We start from the raw sequence: 26,482 nt of genomic DNA on the forward strand, positions 1-26,482 counted from the left end.
TTCTCATTCTGTCAGGCATAATGATATTTATTTGCCATGTTATTTCTGCATGTCTGATTTTGCCTTTTATAATGATGATTCTTTTAATTTACAACGAATTTCTAAAAATGTCAAAAGGTCCCGCAATGATTTTAATACTGCATTTCTCCACTAGAGGGCCACAGTGTATATTTGCTGGTGTCCATGCATCTTACCAAAGTCCTTGTTATAAATTGTCTCTGATCTTACAGGGTGTTTAATATAATAATCCACTAAAATTATTGTATCTCTTTGTCTCAGATCAGTGCAGTTGCCAATGACCTTTTGTTTTCTAAAAAACACAAGTTTTCTATGCACTAACCTCACAGAAATCTTTTTACATTTTCTTGGATTTTCTAACACATTACTTAGCACACAAATATTTAAGTCTGATTGCAGGTTACTTTTATTTTTGTGCACACTTGGTTTCTATCATGTAGGTGAAATCTAGTGCAGAGGCTGTCTCTTGACAATGCTGTATGTTGACTCGTAAAACATGACGTGTGTGTGTGTGTGTGTGTGTGTGTGTGTGTGTGTGTGTAGTGCCAGACAGTGATCAGTTCTGTGGCTCTTGTTTGTATTTGTAGGTTGGGCTATTAACAGTCCTCTCTTTAATTAAACTGTCCTGTCTTTCATTTAAACAGACCAGCAGGGCTTGTATTAACCCTTAGACTTTTCTCTCTCTCTCTTCCTGAAATGAACAAAATCCATCCAAGATGACAGATGAAACGGGAATACTGCTGATTATAAATGCAATTAAGTCAATACATGAAAATGACTGAATAAAGATCATTTTGTATTATATTAATGCTCTTTAAAGGAATAGTTCACCAAAAAAAATTAATTTGCAGTAAAAAAAATTACTCACCCTCAGGCCATCAAATATGTAGATGAATTTGTTTTTTCATGGGAACAAATGTGGTTGAAATTTAGCATTATATCACTTGTTCACAAATGGATCCTCTACAGTGAATGGGTGCCATCAGAATGAGAGTCCAAACAACTGATTAAAACATCAAAGTAATCAACAAGAAATACATACCACTCTAGTCCATCGATTAACATCTTGTGATGTGAAAAGCTGGGTGTTTGCAAGAAACAAATATATCAAGGCATTTTAACTATAAAGCATTGCTTCAGGCTGAAATACCAATCTATAATCCATAATAATGTTTCCTTGAGTAAAAAAGTTCACCCCTTGTTTTCTTCTCAACAGCACAATGGTGCTGATCTGTGCATATTTCTCTCCTGATTCAGACTTTTTCATTGGAGAAATCAGTATTATGGAAAGATGACAATATGGTTTGAATTTATATACGTCTTGATGTAGAATTAGTAACAAGCTGTTAATTGATTATGAGGGCACCAATTCACTGTAGAAGATCCATTTGAGAGCAAGTTGTGAAATGCAAAATTTCTCCAAATCTGTTGCAATGAAGATACAAACTCAACTTCATGTTGGATGACCTGAATTCCTTTTATATAAATAACTTAGCAACTCTATTGTAATCAACTGTGATGGGTAAAGTCTCAAATGCTATAAGTTGCTGCTTATGCTGACTGTTCCCCCAGTTGATTGCTTATGAGTTTTTTCTCTCTCTTTCTGTGTGTGTGTCTTAATGGCTGAAAGGTATGTATGTGTTGTGTGTTATCTGTCTGATGTTGACCTGGATAAGCAGCAAAGAGCAAACAGATCATAAAAAGCCATAAAGTCTGTGTTTATTGTCTAGAGCAAACCAGCTCAACAGAAACGGCGTTCTCTAATGTGCACTCATTCTGTGCTTTTTCTGTTTGAATGCATTTGAAAATCTGCTTATGCGTTGTTTTTTTTGTTTTTTTTTCTCGACATATATGGATACCCAGATGGCCTGCTGTGGAATTCTTAAGTATTTATAAATACACTTCCTCTCCGAGTCTTCTTCCAAATCTTTCTTATCCAGTGAATCTTGAACCCGTTGACCTTAGTGTGTTCTGAAGCAGGTGACAGAACTTCAATCAGACAGTGAATATGATCTATCTATCTATCTATCTATCTATCCATCTATCTATCTATCTATCTATCTATCTATCTATCTATCTATCTATCTATCTATCTATCTATCTATCTATCTATCGTTTCTTGTCTGGCTTCTGGCCACAACATCATCAGATTTATTATCACTTTTCACATTATTCACAAGAAATCATGAAAACAACTACTGGTTTATGTAACGTCCCAAATCCACTTGATTCACAGAGACAAAAAAGGGCCATGCTAATGAAACGTCAGTGCGTAATATGATTTTTTCAAAGTCAGTGAGGCAGAAAGAGTTTCTTGCCGTCCAAGTGAAAACTCACAGAGCATAACCCGTTTCCCAAACTCCTCTATTCATGACTATAATCCGTGACAGTTGACTCTACAAGCAGATGAGGACTCCTATCGTCTCCCTGAATGCATCGTAATCTCACGTATGATTTCTCTGTTGTGTTTTTGAACATATTCTGCTTTGACTGATGACTTTAAGTCCTGTTCCTGCTTGTTGACTTGTTGATTTGTTCGCAGGACTGAGATAAGAGTCCAGAAATGTGGAAGTTACTCTGTCACGAACAGGCCCTGTTTACTATTAAAGATAAAGTGTGCAATATCTATGCGACTAGTGGAACAAAATGGAATTGTAATCTATTTATTTTTTAGATAATAATAAACCTCTTGCGAGTTTGGAGTGACACTACTTGTTGAGTTAATTTTTTTAACTTGGTGCCACTAGTGGTGCAGAAATGGCTTGTAAACTTGTAAACCGGGTCCAATTTGTAACTCACTCAAACCACTTTCAGAGCTGATCATTTCCAGATTCTCTAATGCATGGTTCTGGTTTGTCTGTTGTTGTTTTCTCTCTGAGGGGGGTGAAGATCTGCCTTGTTCTGCCTGTTTTGACCTCAGTGTGGGGCCGTCTGATAAAACTGCATTGGTATGTGGTTGTGTGTTTAAGGGGCAGATGATAATGTGGCACAGCAGGAGAGATCCTTCAGACTGTGATGTAAAAGTCTAGTTATGCCTTTGAATTGCAATTCTGTGGGAAAATTTGCACTTAAAAACAGCAACAAAAGTTAATAGATCGGCAAGAATGTTATGTTGTTTTTTTACAGTCTTAATTTGGTTCTGCTTCCACTTAAAAAATGTCATTAATATATTTCAACTGTCGTGTTGTAGATTAATCTATATTGTTGCAACCTATTTGCAATAGATTTAGTTATTAATTAGATTTATTAATTAGATTTAGTAATTTGTATTTTAAAATAATTTAAAAAATTTTAAAAAATTTATTTTATTTTTTATTTTTTGTGTATGTGTGTGCGTGAATACTTTTATTCAGCAAGGACATTGATGATATAAAAACAATTTCTATATTAAATAAATGCTTTCAGCTTCACCATCTCAAGAAGATTTTTTTTATTTTATTTTTTTTTATAAGTTTTTATAGTTCATAAACTTTTTTTCATATTTCACTTTTTTCCCATAATGCAGTGTTGAAACAGGCTTCCATACTAATATATGGTGCAATAACATTAAACAAATTACTATAAATGAAGCAATAAATAGAGTTTAATATAAATAAATAAATACAATATATAATATGTGAAGAGGTAGATTGTGTTCAATGGGTGACTGCAGGATTTAATTCGATTTTCGATCAATTGAAAGATGGAAACAAGACTTAATTAACCAGTGTACAAAAGAATGATAAAATATTAGATGGCACACTATGTAATTTGAATTGATTGAATAGAATTGGAACCTTGTTAAGTGTCTTTATGAGCAACTTTTTGCTAAAGTGCTGGTTATGTCAGTTAAATGCTATTGATTAAAAAAGATGAGCACATGCAAACAGCTGCTAACCCAAATTAAACACCAGCAGTCACATTGCCGCTTCCATAAAGCAGGACTGACATCTCCTAACAGGAAGTGGTTGTACAATAGAACAAGAAGCAGATTTAGCTGAGCTGCTATTGATTCTTGAATTGATTTTATCTTATGTCTGTAAGTGGACTTTTATTACTGCTTTAAATTATGGCATCTTTAATTAGTGAGACTGGACCAAGGGTCACCTAAAATAAGAGGCTCAGATATGACACGAAAGAAGCTTATAGTAACCCAAACATTATGAATCCACTATATCATATGACTAGAACAGCTTACACTGACACATTTCCTTCCGTCAGATGGAGTCATCTAAAGCTTGAGCTCAACAATCCTTGCCTCTCAGCTAAACAGACCAGCATTAACTAGCACCAGATCAGCACTAACCAGTATAAACCAGTCTTCCTTCTCACATTCAAATACGTTTTTTTTTTTTTTTTTTGTATATTCATTAGAAGAAAACATTAGCAGCCAGTTAGCGCCCAGTTTATATCCATGTGAGAGATGTTCATGCAATTTGTGTGTGTTTCTGCTTATGTCTACAGCACTCGTTAAGGTTGGTGTGTGTGTGTGTGTGTGTGTGTGTGTAAATGCTCCTGACATGTTGGGCTACAAGGTATCTCATGTTTTTGTTGTCTCAGAGCGTATGTTATTAAAATATCATTACAATAAGCATGTACAAGATTGTGCATAGTCTAATAAACTGTACTCCTTTGACCAAATGCCTAATTAATAAAGACTAATGCCTCAGTTATAATGGCTAATGAGAGCTTGGTGAAATAATGCATGCAAATGTATTTTCATTGTAGTAACTGTTCTGCAAGTATAATAATTTTGCATGCATTATTTCACCAAGCTCTCATTAGTCTTTATCAGTTAATCACAACTCTTAACACAGAATTTTGTGAATAACTGAAGATATTCATGTATGCAATGTGGAAATATAGCAATATGTGTCCTAAATCACGACTTACAAATAAAAATGTGTTCCTAAATCTAGGCATTCTAAACATTCTTCAGTACTTTAAAATAGACTGTACAAGCCTTAAGCGCTCTGTAAATGTGTTCCTCTAAAGTGCCTTATGGTGCAGGAAGTGAGGGGATTTGCCCTCTGACTGTTTGGACAGGGGTTCCCACTGTGGGGACAAGCTGTGCTACCAAACACCCTTTGAATAAAAGCTTCAGTGCACTCACAAAGGCGAGAGTTGAAGCGCAGAACCATGTTTATTGACTGTAACATGCAAATGCAGGGCCTAGAATTTGAGAAAAACAAAGGTCTTTGTTCAGTAGAAATGTATAAATGCTGTGAACGATTTGTGAACTACTGTGCTTTACACTGACTGTGTATGTGACAACAGAGCTGTTCATGCATACCGATTTTTGGATTAACGAAATCCAGTATTTTTTTCAGTTTTGAGATGTCTTAATAGTTGTACTTAAATATTAAGTGAAGTGTGGCCAAGTATGGTAACCCATACTCAGAATATGTTCTCTGCATTTAACCCATCCAAGTGCACACACACAAATGCCATGAACAGCCACATTACTCTGGCGACCGGTGAGCAGTTGGGGGTCCGTTGCCTTGCTCAAGGGTCTCACCTCAGTCGTGGTATTAATGGTGGAAGAGAGCACTGGTTATTCACAGAAAATTCCTGCCGGACCTGAGACTCAAACCTGCAACCTTCGTGTTACACGTCCAACTCTCTAACCATTAGACCACAACATTAGTGTCACCGACCTGTCTGCTCATTCTGTGTCTTTACAAAACACACCAGAGACACGTCAGACAATCAAGGCACTTGTGTTCTGTCAGCTGCACACATTTTTTATGACACGGGAAACATTTCTTTACAGAGAGTTGTACATACTCAGACACCAATTTGCACTGATTGATTAATTATATCGCAAGCATATGCCTTATCAATCAAATCATTTTTGGTATTCATCCATCAGTGCTCAAGTGCTTGTATCCACATGTGTGTGATGTGCTGTGACCTTACAATGAAAACACATGTTCAGAAAGACCGCAGGATGTTGATTAATGAGAGCTCATGACCCCATGACCTGAAGAGCCTAACCCCACCCTATGAGCTCAGTGCTCTTTACCGCAGGGCAGGTGTAGGAGAATGGGTCTGAAATTCCCTGGATGTGCCGTCAGCAAGGTTATAGGTTTGATTTCAGCATTTCTGGGGACATAACAGCAGACAACAGACATTGAATCGTTTGATCAAAATTATTGCAAGGGACAATTTAGTAGTTGCTGGATATTGGTAGGGACATATCATAGCGTCCCTTGAAAATCATAACAAGCGCTGTCTGACTTTGGAAACTATTGTTCTTCCCTCAAACATGAAGAGGTCAATCAACAGATTAATGAGTTACTCCAAATTTCACAAAGAGTTTATGGACATAATTTTAATATAAGTCAGACACTGAAGTGAGTTGCTGTTTTTGTCACTCTTCTGATGAAGATGTCTTTCATTTGTTTGTCAGTGTACCCACATAGAGAAATTTTGGACAGATTTTTTTGTAAGTGACTTTTCTTTTTATTTTAAATATGTTTTCAATGGATTGTTTGACTACTTGAAAGAGAATAAAGGAAAATGTAACTTAATTAATCAGTGTTTCTTTCTAATCTCTAAACTTCTCTAATATTCTCTTTACTCAAATTGATCTAGACAAGTATGTTAAAACTATCCAAAATTATGTTAATCTTTGAGCAGTCTCATATGTGTCCTCTTAATGTGGAAAAAACATGGTTACTTTAGTTAAATCATGACAACCACAAATTAATCATGGTTTTGCTGCACTGGCCATAGTTTAGGGCTGAAGTTCCGATCTGAATCAAATGATTCGTGAACCAGCTTCGAAGTCTCGATCTAAATCAAATTATTTGTGACCATGTGATTCGATTTCACTGCTTCGAAACAGTGAATCATTTGCAACTCAATATTGTAACTGATTCAGAGTTTCATAAAGCTCTGTTTAATCTATCATTACAAGTGATGTCGAAGTTCAGAAATGATATGCTCCTTTATTTTCTTTTTTTCTTTTTGCTAGTGAATCGCTTGAACTGAATGATCGAAGAAAAAAATTTCTTTTGTTACAGTACATACGTTTATTTATTTATTTATTTATTTATTTCGGGGGGGGGGGGGGGTTATCTGTACTTTACTTGAGTTTTTATATTTTCTATATTTCAATACATTCCGATACATTTTACCCGATGCATATTCGTTACTTGCTACAAAATAGTCAGATATCAGAAGAACACATACTACAGGAAAGCAGGTTTGATGAATCAGTGGTCTGCAAGTTAGATTCATAGACTGTATAAAAACAAATAGATTATAAATAGATTCCTAAAAATACCTTTACTCACGTACGAAATAGTGCGCGCACAATCGCGAATGATTCATTTATTTCCCACGATTAAAATAAATCTATAAATAGTATTATACAATAAATATCACATCCTTTAAGACTTTCACTCAAGTAATATTCTAAATGGTTACTTCATCTTCTACCAAAGCCCTTTTCTGGTAAGATATCTGTATTTTAATTTGAGTATGGCTTTCAGGTACTTTATACATTACTGATATTATATTATATATTTAACTATGTATTATTATATTCATTAAATCATGTTTTGTGTTTCATATCTGTGGTCTAATTTGGTGTTTTGTTTTTAACAAAATATGTTGTTGTTTTTTTTGTGTGTTTTTTTTATAACCCGATTAGGGACATAGCTAGGGCTATATAAATAGAATATATACTTCTGACATGATACTCTGATGGTGGAGTCCGATAGGTCTAACCTAATAAGACATAATGACATTATTATCACATGGCACAACAGGTAGTTTCTCTCCTACATTGGTAGGTGGTTCATTTATGCTATGGGGATCTTTGTGTGTGTGTATGTGTATTCAATATATATATATATATATATATATATATATATATATATATATATATATATATATATATATATATATATACACACACACACACACACACACACACCTATGTTTTATATTTACTTATATAACATTAACATGTATTGACAGGTTTTATGATAGATATACATATATAAATGTATATATATATATATATATATATATATATATATATATATATTGTTTTTCTGAGATGTGTTCAATGTTGAATCTCACTGACAGTGCATACAAGCAGAACCATGTGTGGTTCATATTAATCAGTGTCCACTGCAGCAGATGACATCAATGTTGGGTTAATTTTCATTTGTTGGATAATGAGCTCATAGAAATTGCTGATTTGTAGAATGGAAACATACATTTTGAATGACCGATTTATTGTCACTGACATTGATCCAGCTCATTGATGTTTATTTTAGGATCCACTCCTGTGGTAGCAGAATGGTACCAGAATTTCTAGAAGGCCGCTGGCCTGATGCCAGCTTGGGCACGCAGGGAGTCCGTGCAGGGGAGAGACGCTCCGACGCCACCCTGCTGAGAGCCGGTAGGATTACTGTTTTCATTGAGCTCGATGGGAAATGGCTTTCATTGAACAGTGAAGTCATACACACACACACACACTTAATCTCAGAGCAATTAACTGCTGCATGTGATGATGGATAGACTTCATCTAATGAAGCATAATTGACTCCAGATGTGTGACTCAGCGGGTATGTTTACTAATGGTTCACTCACAAAAAAACAGTATGCAGTTGTAAAAAAGTCCTGATATTTTTTAGGCAGATTGAGGGTGTAATTGCATAAAAATATTTATAATATCTTAATTTGACAAGTTATTAGGCACACAATACTGAAATCAATCTTAATATATGCAGAATATAAATATTATTTGCATATTAGCCACTGAAAAACATTTAGACATGAATGTCTTAAAGTTTTTTCAATGTCATTGCATTATATAACAATATATCAGACCAAAAACATTTAATTTTAAGATGTTCCTTAGGTATTAAATGATAAAAAATTCCCCATAATATCTATTTTTAATTTAATTGTAAAACAACCTTACATACTTAAATATAAAAACATGTGAAACATTCTTCAAAACGTTTTCTGTTGTAATCTGCAGGTGAAATAAAGTAATTCAGGTTTAAAACGACATGAAGGTGTAAATTGTTTATTTTCTTTTTCTTTTTTTTTTGGGTGTGGACCATTCCTTCAAGTGTCCTAAAACTTTTTGGGGCCTGTGTTAATAATAAATGCACTTGGCACAAACCTTTAGAAATGTAGTGTACATATACTAAAGCATTTACCACTGCTCCTATTACAATTGTTAGCTGGGGCATTGTGTTGAGTGCAGAAATCTAGAATGTTTTTGATATGCTAATTTTGTTGCATGTCCTTATGTGATTAGAACCTTATCTGAACCTATTCCTCTGATGTTCTGCAACTGTTCAGGCTCCTCAATAAATATTTATTATAACCTTTGAGATATCATTTCACTGTAGAGATACAGTAGTCAAACATTTAACCGCTCTTAAAGAAATTTGATAAATTGTGCATAGAAAGATTATTATGATGTTTTAATCAGTTGTTTGGACTCTCATTCTGACGGCACCCATTCACTGCAGAGGATCCATTGGTGAGCAAGTGATGGAATGCTACATTTCTCCAAATCTCTTCAGATGAAGAAACAAAGTCTTACATGGCCTGAGGGTAAATCATCAGCAAATTTTTATTCTAAGGTTGACCTATAAATATAGGCATGCAATTCATCTCACGCTGTTTGTGCTAGACCTGAATGAAACCTCAAATTGCAGCTTGTGTTAAACAGTTAACTTTATAAGTGATAAGACTTACAATTTTTGTGCAGAATACAGTAAAGCATGCACCAGCTAGCAACTACCCAAAATGCCTTACTAACTACTTAAGCAACAACCCTGAAATATGTTAACAACCACTGCACCTTAATATTGTGCCGGCGGGTTTTGCACAGGCAAGCACCATCTTATTTAGATCATGTAAAAATCTAGTAATTATGGTAATACCACAAAAGTGTCTTCAGAACAGCAGTGTATTGTGAGACAATCCGTCTGAGCTGGGTTCAGCAGATGTTGTACGTAATGCTAATGAAGGCTATTGTTTGGAGAGGATGAGTGGAGATTTGGAGATGTTTTTAATTTCATACCCATGCAGCTCTGTCTAAAGTCTTTCACGTGCATCACCGACAACAGAGAACAAAGACGTCTTATCTGCTGCGAAAAGAGCGGATTGTCTTTCTTTTACCCTTCTTTGTCTCTAGTTTTCTTCGTTTTGCAACTGCAGAAGCGTGTTGTGCTTGTAACATCCATCAGTCAGCTGTCGCATGCCTCATGTCAACACTCCGCTAATGGCAATGTCTTATGGGATTTTAGGGCCAGAGCAAAGTATCCAGAAAATGTTATCTCCTCAGGAATTTATGGGACATAATGAAAAAGTCAAATACAACCATTTGTCTTCAAACACACACTTTAGTGCAAAATGACAAGCAAAGAGAAAAGATGAACAGATAGGGGTTGGATATAAACACATGCAGTAAACTCATTAATGTTGCTGGTGTCTGAGCTGCTATCATTCCCGCGTTTCCTCATTTTTGAATTTGTGTTTTTTAAGGGTTTTTAAGCAGCATATTGTTAAAATCAGTATGTTGCTGTGATAACTAAGAGCTAACTGTCTTTATATGGAAAAGTACTGTGAAGTAAAAAAATAAATAAATGTACCACATATTTACTTCATAACTACAGTGACCTGTCACTTTAAATTACATATTGAAGAAGTGGCATCATTAACAAGTTCACCTTAGCACAATATAATTTGTTTGTTAAGCACAACACATCCTACTGTCATCAGAAATCTACAGGGAAATAATATTTAATTGACTCAATTAAAGAGTAGTCATCTCACATCAGCAGCCATTTCCACCCTGTTATATTCTCCCCATGAATATGCAAAGTTGTGTTGTCTTTCGTCTTTCACTCTTTGATCAGTGGCTCTGTTTTTAGGAGATCAGGTAATGACAGCAGTGGGATCCTAAAAAGAGACTGAGAGCCTAAAATCAGGGCATGTACCAACATGCCCCAATTTTGGTAAAGAAGATGCCCAATCATGCTCCTGTGAGACGCTGAAAAACAATTCTAGAGAGAGTCCCGGGACCCAGAGGAGATGATGTTTTCCTCTACAACAAGCACTAAACACAGAACACTAGGTATACATTTAATTGGATAGGTTTGAGCAATGAACTTGTAGGTCAAGCTGTTTTGGTTCACTTATTCCATGAAGGTGATAAATAGAATATGTTCTTTTTTCCCTTCGAGTAAACAGAGTAATGATGCTCAGCGGTGTCTGAAGGAGTGAGTAGACTCCCCTCAAACTGAGATGGCAAACAAATGAGGTGGTCAGCATCAGTGAGACTGTTTGCACTGAGAGCTTAAGTTCGATTTGAAGTGTAGTAGAGATTAAGTTTTGTTGTTGCCTTTTTAAAAAGTTCAACAAACCTCTTTAACCCTCTAAACCCAATTAAAAATTTAATTCTGATAATTAAAACCTTAGAAAACATTAAAACCATGGGCTATGATTCTGGCTGAATAAGGCCCCGTCCACACGGAGACGGGCTTACCCCAATCAGATTTTTTTTTCCTCGCCTCAAGAAATATCCGCGTCCACACGAAACCGCAAAATGATGTAGTATACATGCCAGATCAGTATGTGGCGCTGTAATTCTGACACAGAGATACACTAAAAACAGAGAAGAAGATTTGGACTATGCTCATAAACCTTGCGCGTGGTACACAAATGAACATGGAACAATAAATGTATTAATCTGTGTTAATGTTAGTTAATAAAAAGACAATCGTTCAGTGTTTATTCATGTTTTTGTTGCTGTTGCGAGACGTAGAGGTGTCTGACTAGGGTGAGACGTGGGCTGATGATGTCATCGTTTCAGAAAATATACGGATTAGCCGTCCAGACGAAAACGCAAAGACGGCGTTTTCAAATTTATCCACTCTGGGACCCGGTTTCAAAAAATAGCGGTTTCACCTTGCGAAAACGCCGGATCCGTGTGGACGAAACGCCTGTCCGATAAAAAGTTTTTGCGTATTCACAGAAACGCGTCTCCGTGTGGACGGGGCCTAAGTCTTTGCAAATAAACAAATGAAAGTACAATACTTAAAGTCTTACCACAATAATGTTTTTTTAACCCAAAAGTTTGGGTTCTGTAAGATTTTCTTTCTTTTGTTTATTTATTTTAGAAATATGTCTCTTATGCGGCCTAAGGTTGCATTATTTGATCAAATAAATGCAGATTAAACACAGTAATGACTGTACATTTATGAAATATTATTAAAATAACAGTTTTCTATTTGATTATTTTTGTTAATCGAATTTATTTCTATGATGCAAAGCTGAATTTTCAGCATCATTAGCATCAAAGTTCAAAGGAATCACATTTGTTTGAAATTTGAAATATAAATCTTTTGATATATCATAAATCACTTTTGATCTATTTAATGCATCCTTGCTGAATAAAAGCATTGATTTTCAACAGTATATTTAAAATATACATGCCTAAATATTTGTGGTTAATAATTCTGGTTCTTAACTTGTGTTTTATTGGTTTCGTTGTAGCCTCATGTTTATCACATGCAGTTCATGTCGAATAGCACCACGCTGTATTAAAACCTGATCTCACGGAAATTCGTACATTTTTCACTAGGTGGCTTATTCATACGAAATACGTATAAATTGGCCGTGAAATAGCGTTGTGTATTCCAGTAAATTGCACATAATTGTATGATCGTGTCACTTTGGCATCCCTTACCATTAATAATCAGCATTAATGTATATAATGTCTGGGTGATTCTGAGGCTTATAGGTTATTGTTGCTTATGATCTTCGAATAGCCTGGTTTCTCAGTCTTGGCAGATGATCTAGAATGATACGATTCCTGGCATTGTCCAGTCACCTCACTGGCATTTGAAACTCACAAAAGCTTGTCTAGAATGCATAAGAGTTGAGGTTTTCTCTCTCCTGTTTATTCAACAGAGACAAGCAACAAGATATTGAATATTAATGATCCATTGAAAGGAACAAAAGTATTGGTTATGTGCATTTGTAGGGACATGTCTGTACCATCCAACCCCATACCTACGCATGTGGATCACAGTAGCAGCAGGTCACAGCTTACATAACTCATGTTTTGCTGGTATATTGCTGAAAGCATGTAATTTATAAATGTCAAGAGAGAAGACATTGCTTTGAGGAATACTTAAATCTGATTGGCCAACTGTATCTGAATTTGTTGTTTAAAAGTGCTAAAGTATATAATTGACCATTGCTTCAAGCAGCCGATTTCTACACTGGAAAAAAAATACATGTGGTGTAGTAGGATTTAGTTTGAGACAATTCTGAATCAGAAATTGCTAGTAAATTTATATATATGTAAGGGCCCCAAAACATTTGGAAGGATCTTGTTTATTACCTTTATAGTCATTTGCTGTTGTTTTGTGTACAAAGATTGTTTTTTAAAGCAGACCACTTGAAATACATTGTCAAAATTAAATTCAGCCACAATATCTTCCTAACAGAAGTGTCGTTGACAGGTGACAAGCTCCAGAGTCCATTAGGACTTGAGATGAAGAATCTGTGTCTTTTAAGCGGTCATCCTAGCAGGACTTCCAGTGGTTTTATGGCTTCTGCTCAGGCAAACGCTCTCACACGTTCAGGAGGAGATACAGGAAGGGAGGAGAGAGAGGTGTCTGACTGGGGCTGTTCTCCTCAGGAGAGATTAAAAGACACGTCCTGCTGAGTCTAAGCTCATTGTCTGTTGAAGTGTTATGGATAGAACCAGGAGTGTTGAAGCTTCAATAAAATCACTGTCTCTCTTTGTTAGGCATGACATTTAAGATGCTTTAAAAATTTAAAAAAAAAAAAAAACTGCTTTGAGAAGTTAGCACTCCTGATAGAGTTTTATCTGTATTTGCAACTTCCTTTGCAACTTCCTTTGTTAGAAGTGCGAAATCCTGACTGAGGCTTGGGAAGAAATCTTAATTGTTCCTCTTTAATTCCTAATTTTACCCCTAAGAGACATGCATTCATCAACCGGTGTGGAGCAGAATGATTCTGTTAAACCTCAGCTCTCTGAGAGTCTAAGGCTTCTGTAATCTTGAGACCTTACATGGTGTGGAGGACAGGAAAGACCATCTGTTCTTCTGCAGGGTCTTTGATGTGTTCGGCACCAGCACATCAACCTCATTTTAACACATCTGTTTCCCACGAGAGCCGTGGAAAAGGCATTCTGAACTCATCAGGATGTCAAGGCAATCATCACTGAACTCACTCAGGGTTAGGATTTAAACATGTCTAACTAGTGTGTCGCTCGACCCATAGTGTTTGTGCCACATCGACAAACTACGACCAATAAGATTTGTATTGGCACCACTCAGTTCCTAAAAAACAGTTTGTTATTTCAAGACCCCGTGAAAATAAAACTGGAGTTTTGTAGCTTGTAATTAATGTCTATTGTAGCTTATTATAGTTAATTTACGCTACTGTTCAAACGTTTTGAGTTGAAGAAGAAAGTCTTTGATCAAACATACAGTGAAATAGTGAAATATTATTACAATTTAAAGTAACTTTTTTCTCTTTGAATAGTTCATCAGTGAACTTTTCTCTAATGTGCTAATTTGATTCTCAAGAAACAATAGTAATAATCAATGTAGAAAAAAGTTTTTGATACAATGGTGATGTATTTTTTGTTTATTTATTTGGAATAAAAATATTTTGTAACATTAATTTCTTTACCTTCACTTTTGATCAGTTGAATGCATCCTTGCTAAATAAAATGACATACTGACTCCAAACTTTTAAATGGCCATAAATATGTTTGAAAGTTTTTAGCAGATATACATGAATAGATTTAACAAAACAGACATATTGAAGTTTTATATGAAGCCCATCATATGTCTTGTATCCTCTAGTTTTTATTTGTAAGCTGGAGTGGAAAAGTGGGTCTGTACATCATACAAAAATAATATATTAAAATAATGTATAATTGTTATATGTTAGATGAATAGATTCTAAACTTGACAATTCCCAGGGAGTGAGTTGAGATTCTGGGTGATTCTGGGAACTAATCTGACTACTGAACATTGGCATGAGAATAGAGCTGGTTAGTTAGTCAGTTTCCTGTTTTTCTCAAAAGGCTTAAAGGAAGTGCTGAAGAAACATCTGGAAGTTGTTTGGAGCTCGTTCCAGGGCAGTAAGAGGGTTAGGAGCCTCGGATGGCTGCTGTCGGGGGGGAGAACACCAGCTGTCTGGAGCTGTTGACAACAACGATGTGTCTCTCCCAAATGCAACAAATACAGGCAAGCAAAGAGGAAGAAAGCACATGTGTATTCATGCACATAAACATTGCATCTTTACATTAAAGAAATGTAAATTGAAAATTCTGCAAAAGTTGATGGTAGCCATTGACTTCCATGGTATGGAACGAAATATAACTTTACCATACTTTATTTGTTTCCCTGTATTCTTTAACATATCGCCTATTGTGTTAAACAGAGGAAACTAATTCATACTCAGGTTTGGAACAACTTGAGGGTGAGTAAATGATAACAGAATTTTGGAAGAAAAAAAGAGTCACTATGGATGTGTTTGTGGTCCCTGAGCTCACTGCAAACTCTTGAACTATTCCCTGCATGTGTGGCGTAATGCTGATTACCACAGAAAAGAATATTGCCTCATCCCACAGTTTTACAATAAGGCACTTAAAAAGGATGTGGCCACAATCACTGAAATATTCAACGATGCAAGTGTAGACATGATGCTTAAACATTAAATGTGTTTTGAGATTAGAAGCATAGAATCACTCTAGAACACGACTATTTTTCATTATATTTAGTAAAAAAGATTATAGGAGTAGCCTGTTTTAAAAGAAAATACTTTTGAAAATGTATTTCAAAGTAAATCCTACACTAAATATTTTCCTCAGTCCACAAGAAGTAATTTTAATCTGTATATCAGTATCTGAATTTTAAAATAAAAAATACTATTAATTTTGTTGTCTTTCACTGCTGATATTTGCTTTTTTAAAATGGTATTTACTGGTTGTATTATTACGGTGGACCCTATTTTTTAACATCTTGCTTCTGTAAAAATTGATGTTTTTGTTTGCTTAAAAATCTACAGATTTATACTGTGAATTCCAATGTGCACAACCCCAAAAGATGTAGTTTTACTCAAACAATACCGTAAAATCTAAGGTTTTCAGACATTTTCAACATTACAATATTTAATTGTAAAATGTATGCATATTTATTTGTTTTCACTGAAAATATTTATAATTTCAACATTTTATTACAGTAAAAAACAAAGTTTTATCCAGTCTCACAATTAACGGTTATTCAATCTATTTAATACAGTAAAAGGACGTTTTTGGTTTTACGCTCCATTACCGTTGGTATTTGACATTTTTTACATTGTAGCCAAGCTTTAAGTAGGGTAATTTAGACAACTTTAAAGCCCAAAAATAAACTTATGATCTTCGAATAGCATCAAACACATTTCTGCCTTTTTTTTTTCACTAGAACGCTGTTTACATTGAATGTGTATTAGAGTTTCCTTAATTTTTGCTTTAAAACTGAATATAATTTGGAATATAGACTTGCCTGAAACACCCCTATAAAAGCCTGTCAGAGCAACAAGCTCAAGTATATTTAGTTGTATTTTTACCATTATTGCTCTTCAATCTCGAACACAGATCTCAAAGTTAGATCTTTGACCTCACAGTGTCCTCTTTGGTCAGTGTCTCCCTTACCTCAGCCCCCATTCTCTGGGATACACACACAAACACACTCTCAGAGGGAGGGGCAGCCATACCTTTGTCCTTCTGGTTACTGTACATATGAATGGATGCAGGCAGGGACAGGAACCCCTGAACTCATGAATGTGAATGGAGTCACAAGCAGGTCTCACTGGTTATTATGTGTGCCTGTGTATTTATTTGATCACGCTTTTTTCAAAAGCGACTTACAATTGAGGAATACAACAAGCGATTCATCATAAAGAGGCAAAGTTTCAGACATTGTTCAGATTAGTACAAGCTAGACTATCTTATATCATACCCCTCATTCTCAAAATACAATCTTTGTATGAAAAGGTTAAGAACTGTCTGGATCCTTGTATGAAATTGTCTTCTTGTTAAGCTTTGCTGCAAAACAACAATGACTGAGTTTCATGCTCTGTGAAAGCACAGAATTACAGACCGGGTGAATAGAGCGATACACTGCTAGAGGAGACATCTGTTGAACAGGGGGACGGTCAGTGAATTGTGACACAGATGACAGTGGGCTGCTGTGTGTTTGGACTGGGGATTACTTCATCACTAAAAGAAAGCAGAGACCCCTGCACCCCCCCCCCCTCTCCTCTCCTCTCTTTTTTTTGCCCTCCCTCCATCCTGGCTTTAATTATCACCCGTCCGTTGGATGGCCACTGTTCCTTTGTGGTTTCTCTCTCTATCTCTCATCCCCAATTAAAAACCATGTTTCACTTGTCCGTCCCATTGCATTGTATTAGAGATGTGACATTGACGTAGAGCAGTTAGCAGCACACTTTGAAACTAAACACAACACAGTAGTATCAGCAAATAGTAATGCTAAATAGTTCAGTGGTACAATTATATATGAAACAGATTTGTGCAACATGTGGTTTTGTTTATATATATATGTGTGTGTGTGTGTGTGTGTAGCTTTTTTTGGTTAAGATTTTTCTTTTAAACCTAAACAAGTAATGTCATAATCTAGATTAATTTTTTGAATATTATATTTTATTATAAATATTAAATAGTAATAAATCATATATTTATTTAAAATGTTCTTTTCATATATATATATATATATATATATATATATATGTGTGTGTGTGTGTGTGTGTGTGTGTGTGTGTGTGTGTGTGTGTGTGTGTGTGTGTGTGTGTGTGTGTATATATATATATATATATATATATATATATATATATATATATACACACACACACACACACACACACATATATATATACACATAATTATAATAACAAATATATTTTGCATTTGTATGTTCGAACTGAATCATCCATGTGGATTAATCTATCAAAGGCTGTCCAGGTCAGTGGATGTTGGAGTCAGCAGGTGTTGAAGACTCGAGCCATAATGAGATCCCTAATAACAGCAGTAACCCTTCAGAGTAATATGTCTCCTGTGGATAATCAGGATTCTATTCCAGATGCCTGTCTGTTTCTTCATCTTTTGTCCTGTATGTCCTTTAGCTTTGTTATATATATATAAAACCTAAAGGAAGTTAGACATTAACAGTAGAGTGGTCACATGTTGGGATATTATTAAGATTATTACAAGTTTGCTATAAAATTTCAAGTAATTAAGCATAATTGGTTTGAGTATGATGTGTGCAACATACTCTGGAACAACAAGATTTCAAAGCTGTTTATCATGCTTTTGTGTGGCTTGAATAGGATGGGTCAGAGAAGATGGTATTAAGTTAGCATGGCATCATTTATTCAGCTTTTCCATAGAAAACTTTTAATACTTAAAAATCAACTTTAAAAAACACGATATGCTTACTATTGCAAACAGTGAATTAGGGTTTGTCACATACAATAGCTTTGAAAAACATTTTTTGGGGATGACTAGACTCTAACATATCTGAGTAATTTAACAACTTTACTTTTGTCAAATGTATTGAATCAAGCTTTAATTTTTATTTAAAATGAGTGGTAAATGCAGCCAATACAATGCAATTCGTTCAGACAACTAAAAGCATTGGAAGGCCAAGGCTAAAGGCTGAAATGAGACAGAAAGGTTTGGGAGTGTGTGGTCATGACCTCTTAGTTGAACCTGTTGACTAGCTCCATTGTAAGACATCAGGGTGTGTGAGATGATCGAGCTAGACAGCTGGTGGAGATGAACTCAAACACAGGGTCAGACTTGCTGGCCTTGACCCAGCTTCAAGGAAAAACAGCGTGGCCTATGCTCTCTCTTTAATCTCGTGATTCGCTTGATTTTTTTTCAGTCATAGATGCATCTCTGTCTGCCCCAATCATGAACACAGCACATGATTTTGGGCTTGTATGACACTGTGCAGTTAGAGGAAATTAGTGTTTATCTTAAAATAAAACTATCCAGAACTAACAATAATATTTTATGTGTTGTATTGTAAGACTTGATTAAAGTTAATCTATTAACAAACTTTGTCTTTTTTTTTTTTTTTGTTAGCTGTTCATAAGAAACAGCATTACACATAAAGCTGCATTAAGATGATATGGTTAAATAGATGCAAAAATGTGCAATACAGTTTACAAGTTCAAGTGCAATAAATTAGAAATAAAACGAGGACTAAAAGTAAAAAGAAATTTCAAAACAGTGCTCGCCTAACAGGTGGTTTTTGTATAAATCCACTTTCAGAGCCAAAAATAGTCCTAAAATACATGGTCATTTGTGCTGAAAGGGGATGTGTGCATAACCATGGTGATGAGACCAAGCAGTGCAGTAAATTGTAAGTAAAAGTTGATTAAATTCTAGAGTCTGTTAGAGAGTTAAGCTCCTTTCGGCCCAGACTAGCAAAGATAAAAGATCCAGGGACCCAAGGACCATCTGGTCTTCACCTGAGTCTTTTCAGAACCCTAAACACAACCTCTGTGACACTACAGGAATTTTAATAGAGATTAGTAAAGACTGAGTAAAAGGAGATTTAGAGATTGTTCAGCCTTGGATGTCTATCTGTCAACCGTTTATTATTATTATTTTTATTTTATTTTAATGCTCATCTTTCAATTGCTGGTTTCTTTTACATCTTTGCAGCCCTCACCATATTCAGTTAAATCCACATCATTCAGAAATTAATTGAAATCAATAGAGCTCCTGTCTTTTGTATATGGATCTGACCTTGCATGGATAGAAAGCCAGATAAAAGCTGAGGTGGGACAGCTTTTGAAAAATATTCTGGTAGGGTTATAATAATTCATTTTATAAAAAAGTTTCTTTTGTATTTGTGCTATAATTTGAGAATGGACAATATGGATAACAATGAAAAATATCTTGAGGTAATATAGAAAAATAAGATGCACAGCTGAAATTAATCTGAAAAAAGCCATTTTTATTGTTACATCAAGCAGTTTTGTTCTACAATGAGCAGTTCTCATTGTGCTATTTACACAGCGGTTTTGATTATAGTTAATTTTGTGAAGTTATTCAAAGACCTTATTTACAAAATATATTTTTTATACATATCAACATAAACTGTTGGTGTTGTTGGGAAATTTTTTTTTTTCTTTGCACAAAATATAAAAGAATTGCTTGTCTCTTGTGATAGTTGAAGTCACAATGTCAATGTATGAAACCTTTACCACAGTCGTGTTCTGGCTAAAGTTGGGTGGAGATCGGTGATTAGGTTTGCCCATTACAAGATGTGCCATTTTTTTTATTTGAAGTCTCCAAATACTCTTATGAGTTTGCTTGGATTCATGCCAGTCCCGAATTTTAGGTGAAGCTAAAGGTTTACTTGACAGGATCCATCCTAAGCTTTGGTGAAGCTACACCAAAGTCATGACCTTGAGTGAAGCTGGCTGAAAACGGCGGATCTTCTTCTTCAGAGCTCTGGAAGCTTTGATGCGACAGGCTGCTGGCTCTGGCCGATGATGCTGCTGAAGAGAAAAGCCTGCCGCCGTGGTCCCCAACGCAGCCTGAGCCCACACTAAACCACCTTCATCTTCCTCTTCTTCCTCCAACAGGTCCTCCTCATCCAGCGAGAGACTACTGTCCGAGTCTGAGGCTGTCTGAGAGCCCTGACTGGACTCGCTGTCTCCAAAACGGTTTGTGGTGTAATCGCTCAACTCTCCATCACTGCTTGCTGCAATAGTAGAGTGAAAGAGTGATGCACACTCTGCAGAGTACTCTGAAAACTCAGACATGCTAGGAGGAGGGTAGCGGCTGGAGATTGGCGCTGACGGATATCTAGATTCCAAGTAACTAAAGTAAGAAGAAGTGGAGAGCGAGTGGGGAAGGGCTCGTGGAGGACAGCCCCAATGACCTGAGTGAGGCCTGGCACTAACACTCCTTACCATGGCCCCCTTTTGAGAGTTTAACATCTCTTTGGATCTCTGGGTTTGGAGAGCTGGGGGAAAACGGATCTCAGAGGAGGAAGGCCATTTCCGGGAACTTTGTTTCTTTTTGGCTTGGTCTAGAGGAAGGTGCACAAGTTCAGGGGCTTTATGGGACTTTGTGGACTTGGAGGTTTGGCTCTGCTGAAGGTGAGAGTTGTTCTGATTGCAGTGCGAGTTGAAAAGTCCATTGCAACTGCAATCGGAGCAAGAGTTCATCTGGGACTCTTCCAGATTTGTTACTCTCCCTTTGCATGAGCTGGACTGTTTTAAGTCAGCTTGGTTTTTGGTACAGGACTCTCGAGACAAGTGTTTATGCTGATGTTTCCTTGCTGAAGGCTTCTCAAAGCTCTTCTTTCTCAGTTTTACAGATTTTGTTTTCTTGTCTGCTTGACGTACTTTCACCCTCTGAGACCCTGCTGGAACAAACTGTGCATGGACAAACTCTGATTGAGGGTTGCCACCCTTATCACCAAAAGAAGCTCTACTCTCTTCTCTTCTTAAGGTAAAACTTGATCTCCTCTCTACTGGCTTTGGGACCAAAGATGACTCTTTGGAAAAATGTCCACTCCCTTTGTCTTTGAGTTCATTCTCAGACTCAGTAACAGCCTTGCTTGTGGCATTCTTTATGCAAAGGTTATTCTTTTGGAGATCCATAGAAGATACAGGGTGTGTGCCATGGCACAATGTCTGGACCTCATTTGCTTCAGAATTGGGCTCCAGACCAGGTGCATTCCTCTGCTGGTGATTGCTGTTTAGTGCCGAAGATGTTTTTCCTGTCTCCACTGCATTTTCTAAGGGCACTGTTATTTGATGAAGGGAACCCAGCAGTTGAGGATCATTCAGCTGTCCGTAGGACATTTCGTGGGATCTGGCTCTTTGCTCCTGGGTACTGCTAACAATGTCGCTTCTTTTTATGCTCACCAGGTTTATCTTACTCAAGCTTCTCTGTAGTACCTTGTTGATGCATCCAGCAGACCTGGAATTTGTGGAACCTCCATTTGGGTTTTGGGTTTCCTCTTCAAGACCCCCTCTAGAAATTCCATCAAGTGCTACTGGATTTCCCTGATCGGTTGCGCAACTGAAGATGGGGCTTTGTAAGGCCACAGCATGCAGTGGACTGGGGTAACAGTAAACTTCTGTCCCACTGCTAGATACCAGGTTACTCTGATATTTGGGGTCAACTGGGGCATTTTGGAGGCTACCACAAGGGGTGGAGTCCTTCACGTCAGTAGATTTGAAGGAGCCAAAACCAGTTGCAATTATTCGGTCAAGGTCCCCTGAAAGAAAGTGAAAAATGGCATCAAGATAATGTACTTTACATTTCAGATGTAAATCTGTTTATTACTATAGTGCCTACAACAATATTCTGCCGATGTATCTTATAGTTCTTTGTTCAAACTTTACCTAAATAACACATTTTTACACTTACCTGTGGAAACAGGTCTTTGTCTTGCTCTTTCAGCTTGAGCCGGTACCATTCGTATACAGCTGCTACCGAGCCTTACTCCTGATCGTAGTGCATCAGACTGGGACGTGCTCTCATCAGCAGAACAACGACGGGACACACCGGTCTGTCTGGAACCACTACGGCCATGTGACACATATGAGGTGGAGAGATGAGGAAGCAGACTGGTTTGAGATGAGGAGGAGAGACTCTCGCTGAAGATGGAGGTGCATGAATTTGACAATGAGCCTGAACCACCATCACTGAGCTCGTAGAATCCTGGGAACAGAAATTAGCATTGTTAGATTTGATACGGAGTTAATTTTTGTAAGAAAAAAAATGATTGATGTCCTTTAGTTCTAAAAATGTTAAAAACTGGTGTCAAATTTTTATAGGTGAAGTGTTTAATTTGTCACTGTTATATCCAACACATCAAGGTCATTTACACGAACGGTTTACAGTTCCATTTGGTTTTGGAAAATGGAACAGAAATTACAATTAGTGATCTGTAAATGGATATGTTTGGTCACCTGAACTGGGTCTGCTGTCACTCTCTAGGTGTTCAGTGGATGCTTTACACACATCCAGTTTCAGGTCATTTATCTGTTGATCTAGCTGCTGGAGATGAGTCTTCAATCCTACATCCTGTTTGCGTAGACGTGTCTGTAGGTAGAACACACATTCACAAATTTCAGTCTGCAAATATATCTCCTTCATATCATGTCATATACAGTTTATCTGATGCAGCAGTGTTTAGTACATTTATTAACCACATGTGCAGACTTGTATATAAACTCAGTCAAGCACAACATAACCAAGAGCTCTTTGTTAAGCTATGTTCACTCCGATTCCAAACTAACCACAGGAGAATATGGAAAACTGTATGCTTCCAGACATTTAATGGCTGATATGACTCCTGCCGTTATACGACGTAGACAAGAGAAGAAAAGACAGAGAGAGAGGAAGCAAATAAAGAAGGAGAGCGGTTAACTATTAACTAGGCAAGGATAAAGGGTAGCCCAGAGGAGTGCTGTAAGATTACTAATCTCTCTCCTGGAGAGGAACACAAACTATTGTGTAAACCAAATGTATAGGAACAAGAGGAAATGACATGCCAAATACAGAACATCAATAATGGTTGACTGTAAACCCGCTTTGCACAGTAAAGATACACACCTGTGCCAAATTCTGACAATGCACACATTTTAATCTGTCTTCTTTATACTTGCCGGTTAGTTAAAGAGAACAATGAGGAACATGAATCCAAAAACTATGGTTGTGTGGATAATGTAACCGGTTGAAACAAATCATTTAAACTGAGAAGATCCTTACTGATAATATGCTAAGGGTTTTCTTAACTTAAGGGGTTTGTTGCAGTTGGGTGCTGATATTTGAGTAAATCTAAAGATAGACCTGCCAGATGTTTTCTCAGGGTTAGACATCTAGATGAATGAATCCTTTCTTTTTAAAGGTTGCACAATGAGCAATTTCTAGCTGATGAAATAATTTAGAGCAGAGCACAGCTTCAAACGTGCATCGGCTATGGGGTCAAATCTGTGTCGCTGACCGGGCCGCGGTTCCTCTGTTTCCATTCTCATTAAATTAGGTTAATCATCAGAAACAGACTGGCCCCCCTCAGAGCTCTTGATTTATGACCACTCACTATATGACCCCCAGCTGAGCCTGTAATTCATCACAGGATTCAGTCATCAAGGGCACAGCCAAACCATGCACAAAATACACCAATGAATCCTCACTACAGTAAGAGCACATGGGAATGGAAGATTTATGCGAAAATTCTTATTTGATGCTGGAAAGTCCACTCAATAATGTAAGAACATCTGGTAGATCTATCCATATCCATTCCAAATGATCACATCAGATCTGTTCTTTGTTAACACATTCGTAACCAAAATTTTGGTTTGCATGTTTTAAAAGAGTCATGGTTTTCAGCTATATGAAAGGACATTTTGTCTTGATGTCGTAATCATTTTTTTTTTCTTGGCTGGTGTAAATAGTCATGTGACTAGAACTGTTGAATCCAGTTTGCTTCTCTAAGATGATGTCTTTGTCATTTAAAGTAAGGCAAATAAAAGCTGTAAAAGCATAAGACAGATACTAAATTTGATACATATAATAATATTTAAATGTCTCATCATTGATTATATTATTAATATCAATAAGATTGCTTTAACTCATGTCAATGGTCACAATTGTGAGCCAGCTGAAAAATACAGCCCAATGGTGTACTGATTGATTCAAGTAAATTTACATATCCATATTCAAGCAAAAAAAAAAAAAAAAAAAAACTTTCCACAAGCCTCAATTGTCACCAAAATAAATCACATACTTTCATCAAAATTCTTATTAAGATGTCTTACCAGCTGTTGTTTGAGCAGAGTAAGTGTTGCCTCCAGTCTCAGTTCCTCCGAGCTCACGGTCTCTTGTTTTGATGTCTCGGGCTCCTCTCTGTTCAGGGTCAGAGCCCAGTGCACCATGGCACTCTGTTTGTCCCGCAGGAAACGCAGCTCGTGCAGTCCAGCCAGCGCTGCGTGCAGTCTCTCTCCTGTCCTCCCCCGGTCCATTCCTACAGCAGCTGCGCTCTGCACACCTGATCCAGGTACTCTTCTTCCCAACATTATCAGACAGGCTGTGTTGACATTTCCAGAGAGACGAGGAATTAAAGTGCTCCGCTGAGTGACTGAACTCGTCCAATGTGCACCCCAGTGTGAATTAACAAAGCGAGTGAGTGTATACAGTGCTACCAATAGAAACCCCGCCCATCTTCGCGCAGACCGTGGAAAGCCCCGCCCATCGCTGGCTGTTTGACTTGTGGCCAAGTTTGGGCCAGGGCTATTTGGGCAATTGGGCTACTTAACACTGTTGCCCCGGGTTTATTTCTAAGTCTGCTGGTTGAATCGACCCCAAAAACGTGACATTTATTCCCTGGCAATGCGAATTTTTTCAATGGGAACCCTACCAAAACCATGTGTTTTCGTGCGTTTTGCGATTGTGTTAGTTTGGGGAGAGTTTTGAGCAGCAATTGGGGTTGTTTTGCTATCAAAACCTGGCAACCCTGCTGGTCAGATAATTTGCCAATCTTGCTTTGGTAAATATCTGGGATATGAATATTAATGTGGTTATGTGATCAAATGCTCGAAGCAGTGAATCAAGAAAAAAAAATAACAATGGTAAAGGTAAACTAATATTCGTGAGCTGAGCCATTGGCCTGTCTGGATCAGTATTTGCTTGTGGTCACGAAAAATACCGTATAAAAGTTGTTCATACCATATGTGTTTTATACTTTTATCCGCGTAATAATGAAATCGCTTATCGAACTTCGTTTGTACAATTGCGCCCTCTGGCGGACGATGACTGACCTAGCTTCTGAAACCTGACAACGTTAAAATACTCATGATAAACATTGATCATTAAAAAAACAAGTATAATGGAAACATTTTAACACTAAAATAAATAAATTAATTAAAAAGTACCATGAAGTATCATGATGTCTAAGTTTGTAAAATAATAATAATAATAGTCTAAAAAATAAATAAATAATATATTTTTAAAATGTTGACCATCAAACAGAGTTCATTAGTCTGACAGTACCTGAAATCCATGTGCATTTTTTGTGTGATGTACACAAGAAACATGTGATGATGAGAACATGACTTCAGATAGCATCAGGGTTCGAGCCCTCATCGCTGGCTGTGGCACTGTGAGGTAATGTCAAACTGTGCCACACTGTCTTTCCCCTACAGCTAGGAGGAGTTTGCCTCTGACAGCCACAGGATGTGGGAGAGGAAGTGAGATACCAGAGAGATCAAAAAAAAAAAAAACATGCAACAAACAGACCTTTTATGTATAAGGCAGAGGAAGCTAAATCAAGATTAAAAACATTGTTTTATCAATGTCATAAAATGGGAGATGGTTTGATTGGGTTTTTGAGTTATCATCTAAACAAACGAATCT

The 26,482-nt window shown here is 36.7% G+C and overlaps 1 protein-coding gene across 1 annotated transcript; it reads right to left on the reverse strand.

Moving 5' to 3' along the window:
- Window positions 1-20,036: 20,036 nt before the first annotated feature.
- LOC113112419 (dapper homolog 2-like) lies at window positions 20,037-25,249 on the reverse strand. The gene is made up of 4 exons (XM_026277981.1): window positions 24,889-25,249; window positions 23,038-23,170; window positions 22,493-22,786; window positions 20,037-22,340 (listed from the first exon to the last, which is right to left on the reverse strand). The coding sequence occupies exons 1-4, from the start codon at window positions 25,144-25,146 to the stop codon at window positions 20,494-20,496; spliced, it is 2,532 nt and encodes an 843-aa protein (XP_026133766.1). The 5' UTR covers window positions 25,147-25,249; the 3' UTR covers window positions 20,037-20,493.
- Between the last annotated feature and the right edge of the window lie 1,233 nt (window positions 25,250-26,482).

This window comes from Carassius auratus, chromosome 13, assembly GCF_003368295.1.
Source record: "Carassius auratus strain Wakin chromosome 13, ASM336829v1, whole genome shotgun sequence".
Classification (NCBI taxonomy): Eukaryota; Metazoa; Chordata; class Actinopteri; order Cypriniformes; family Cyprinidae; genus Carassius; species Carassius auratus.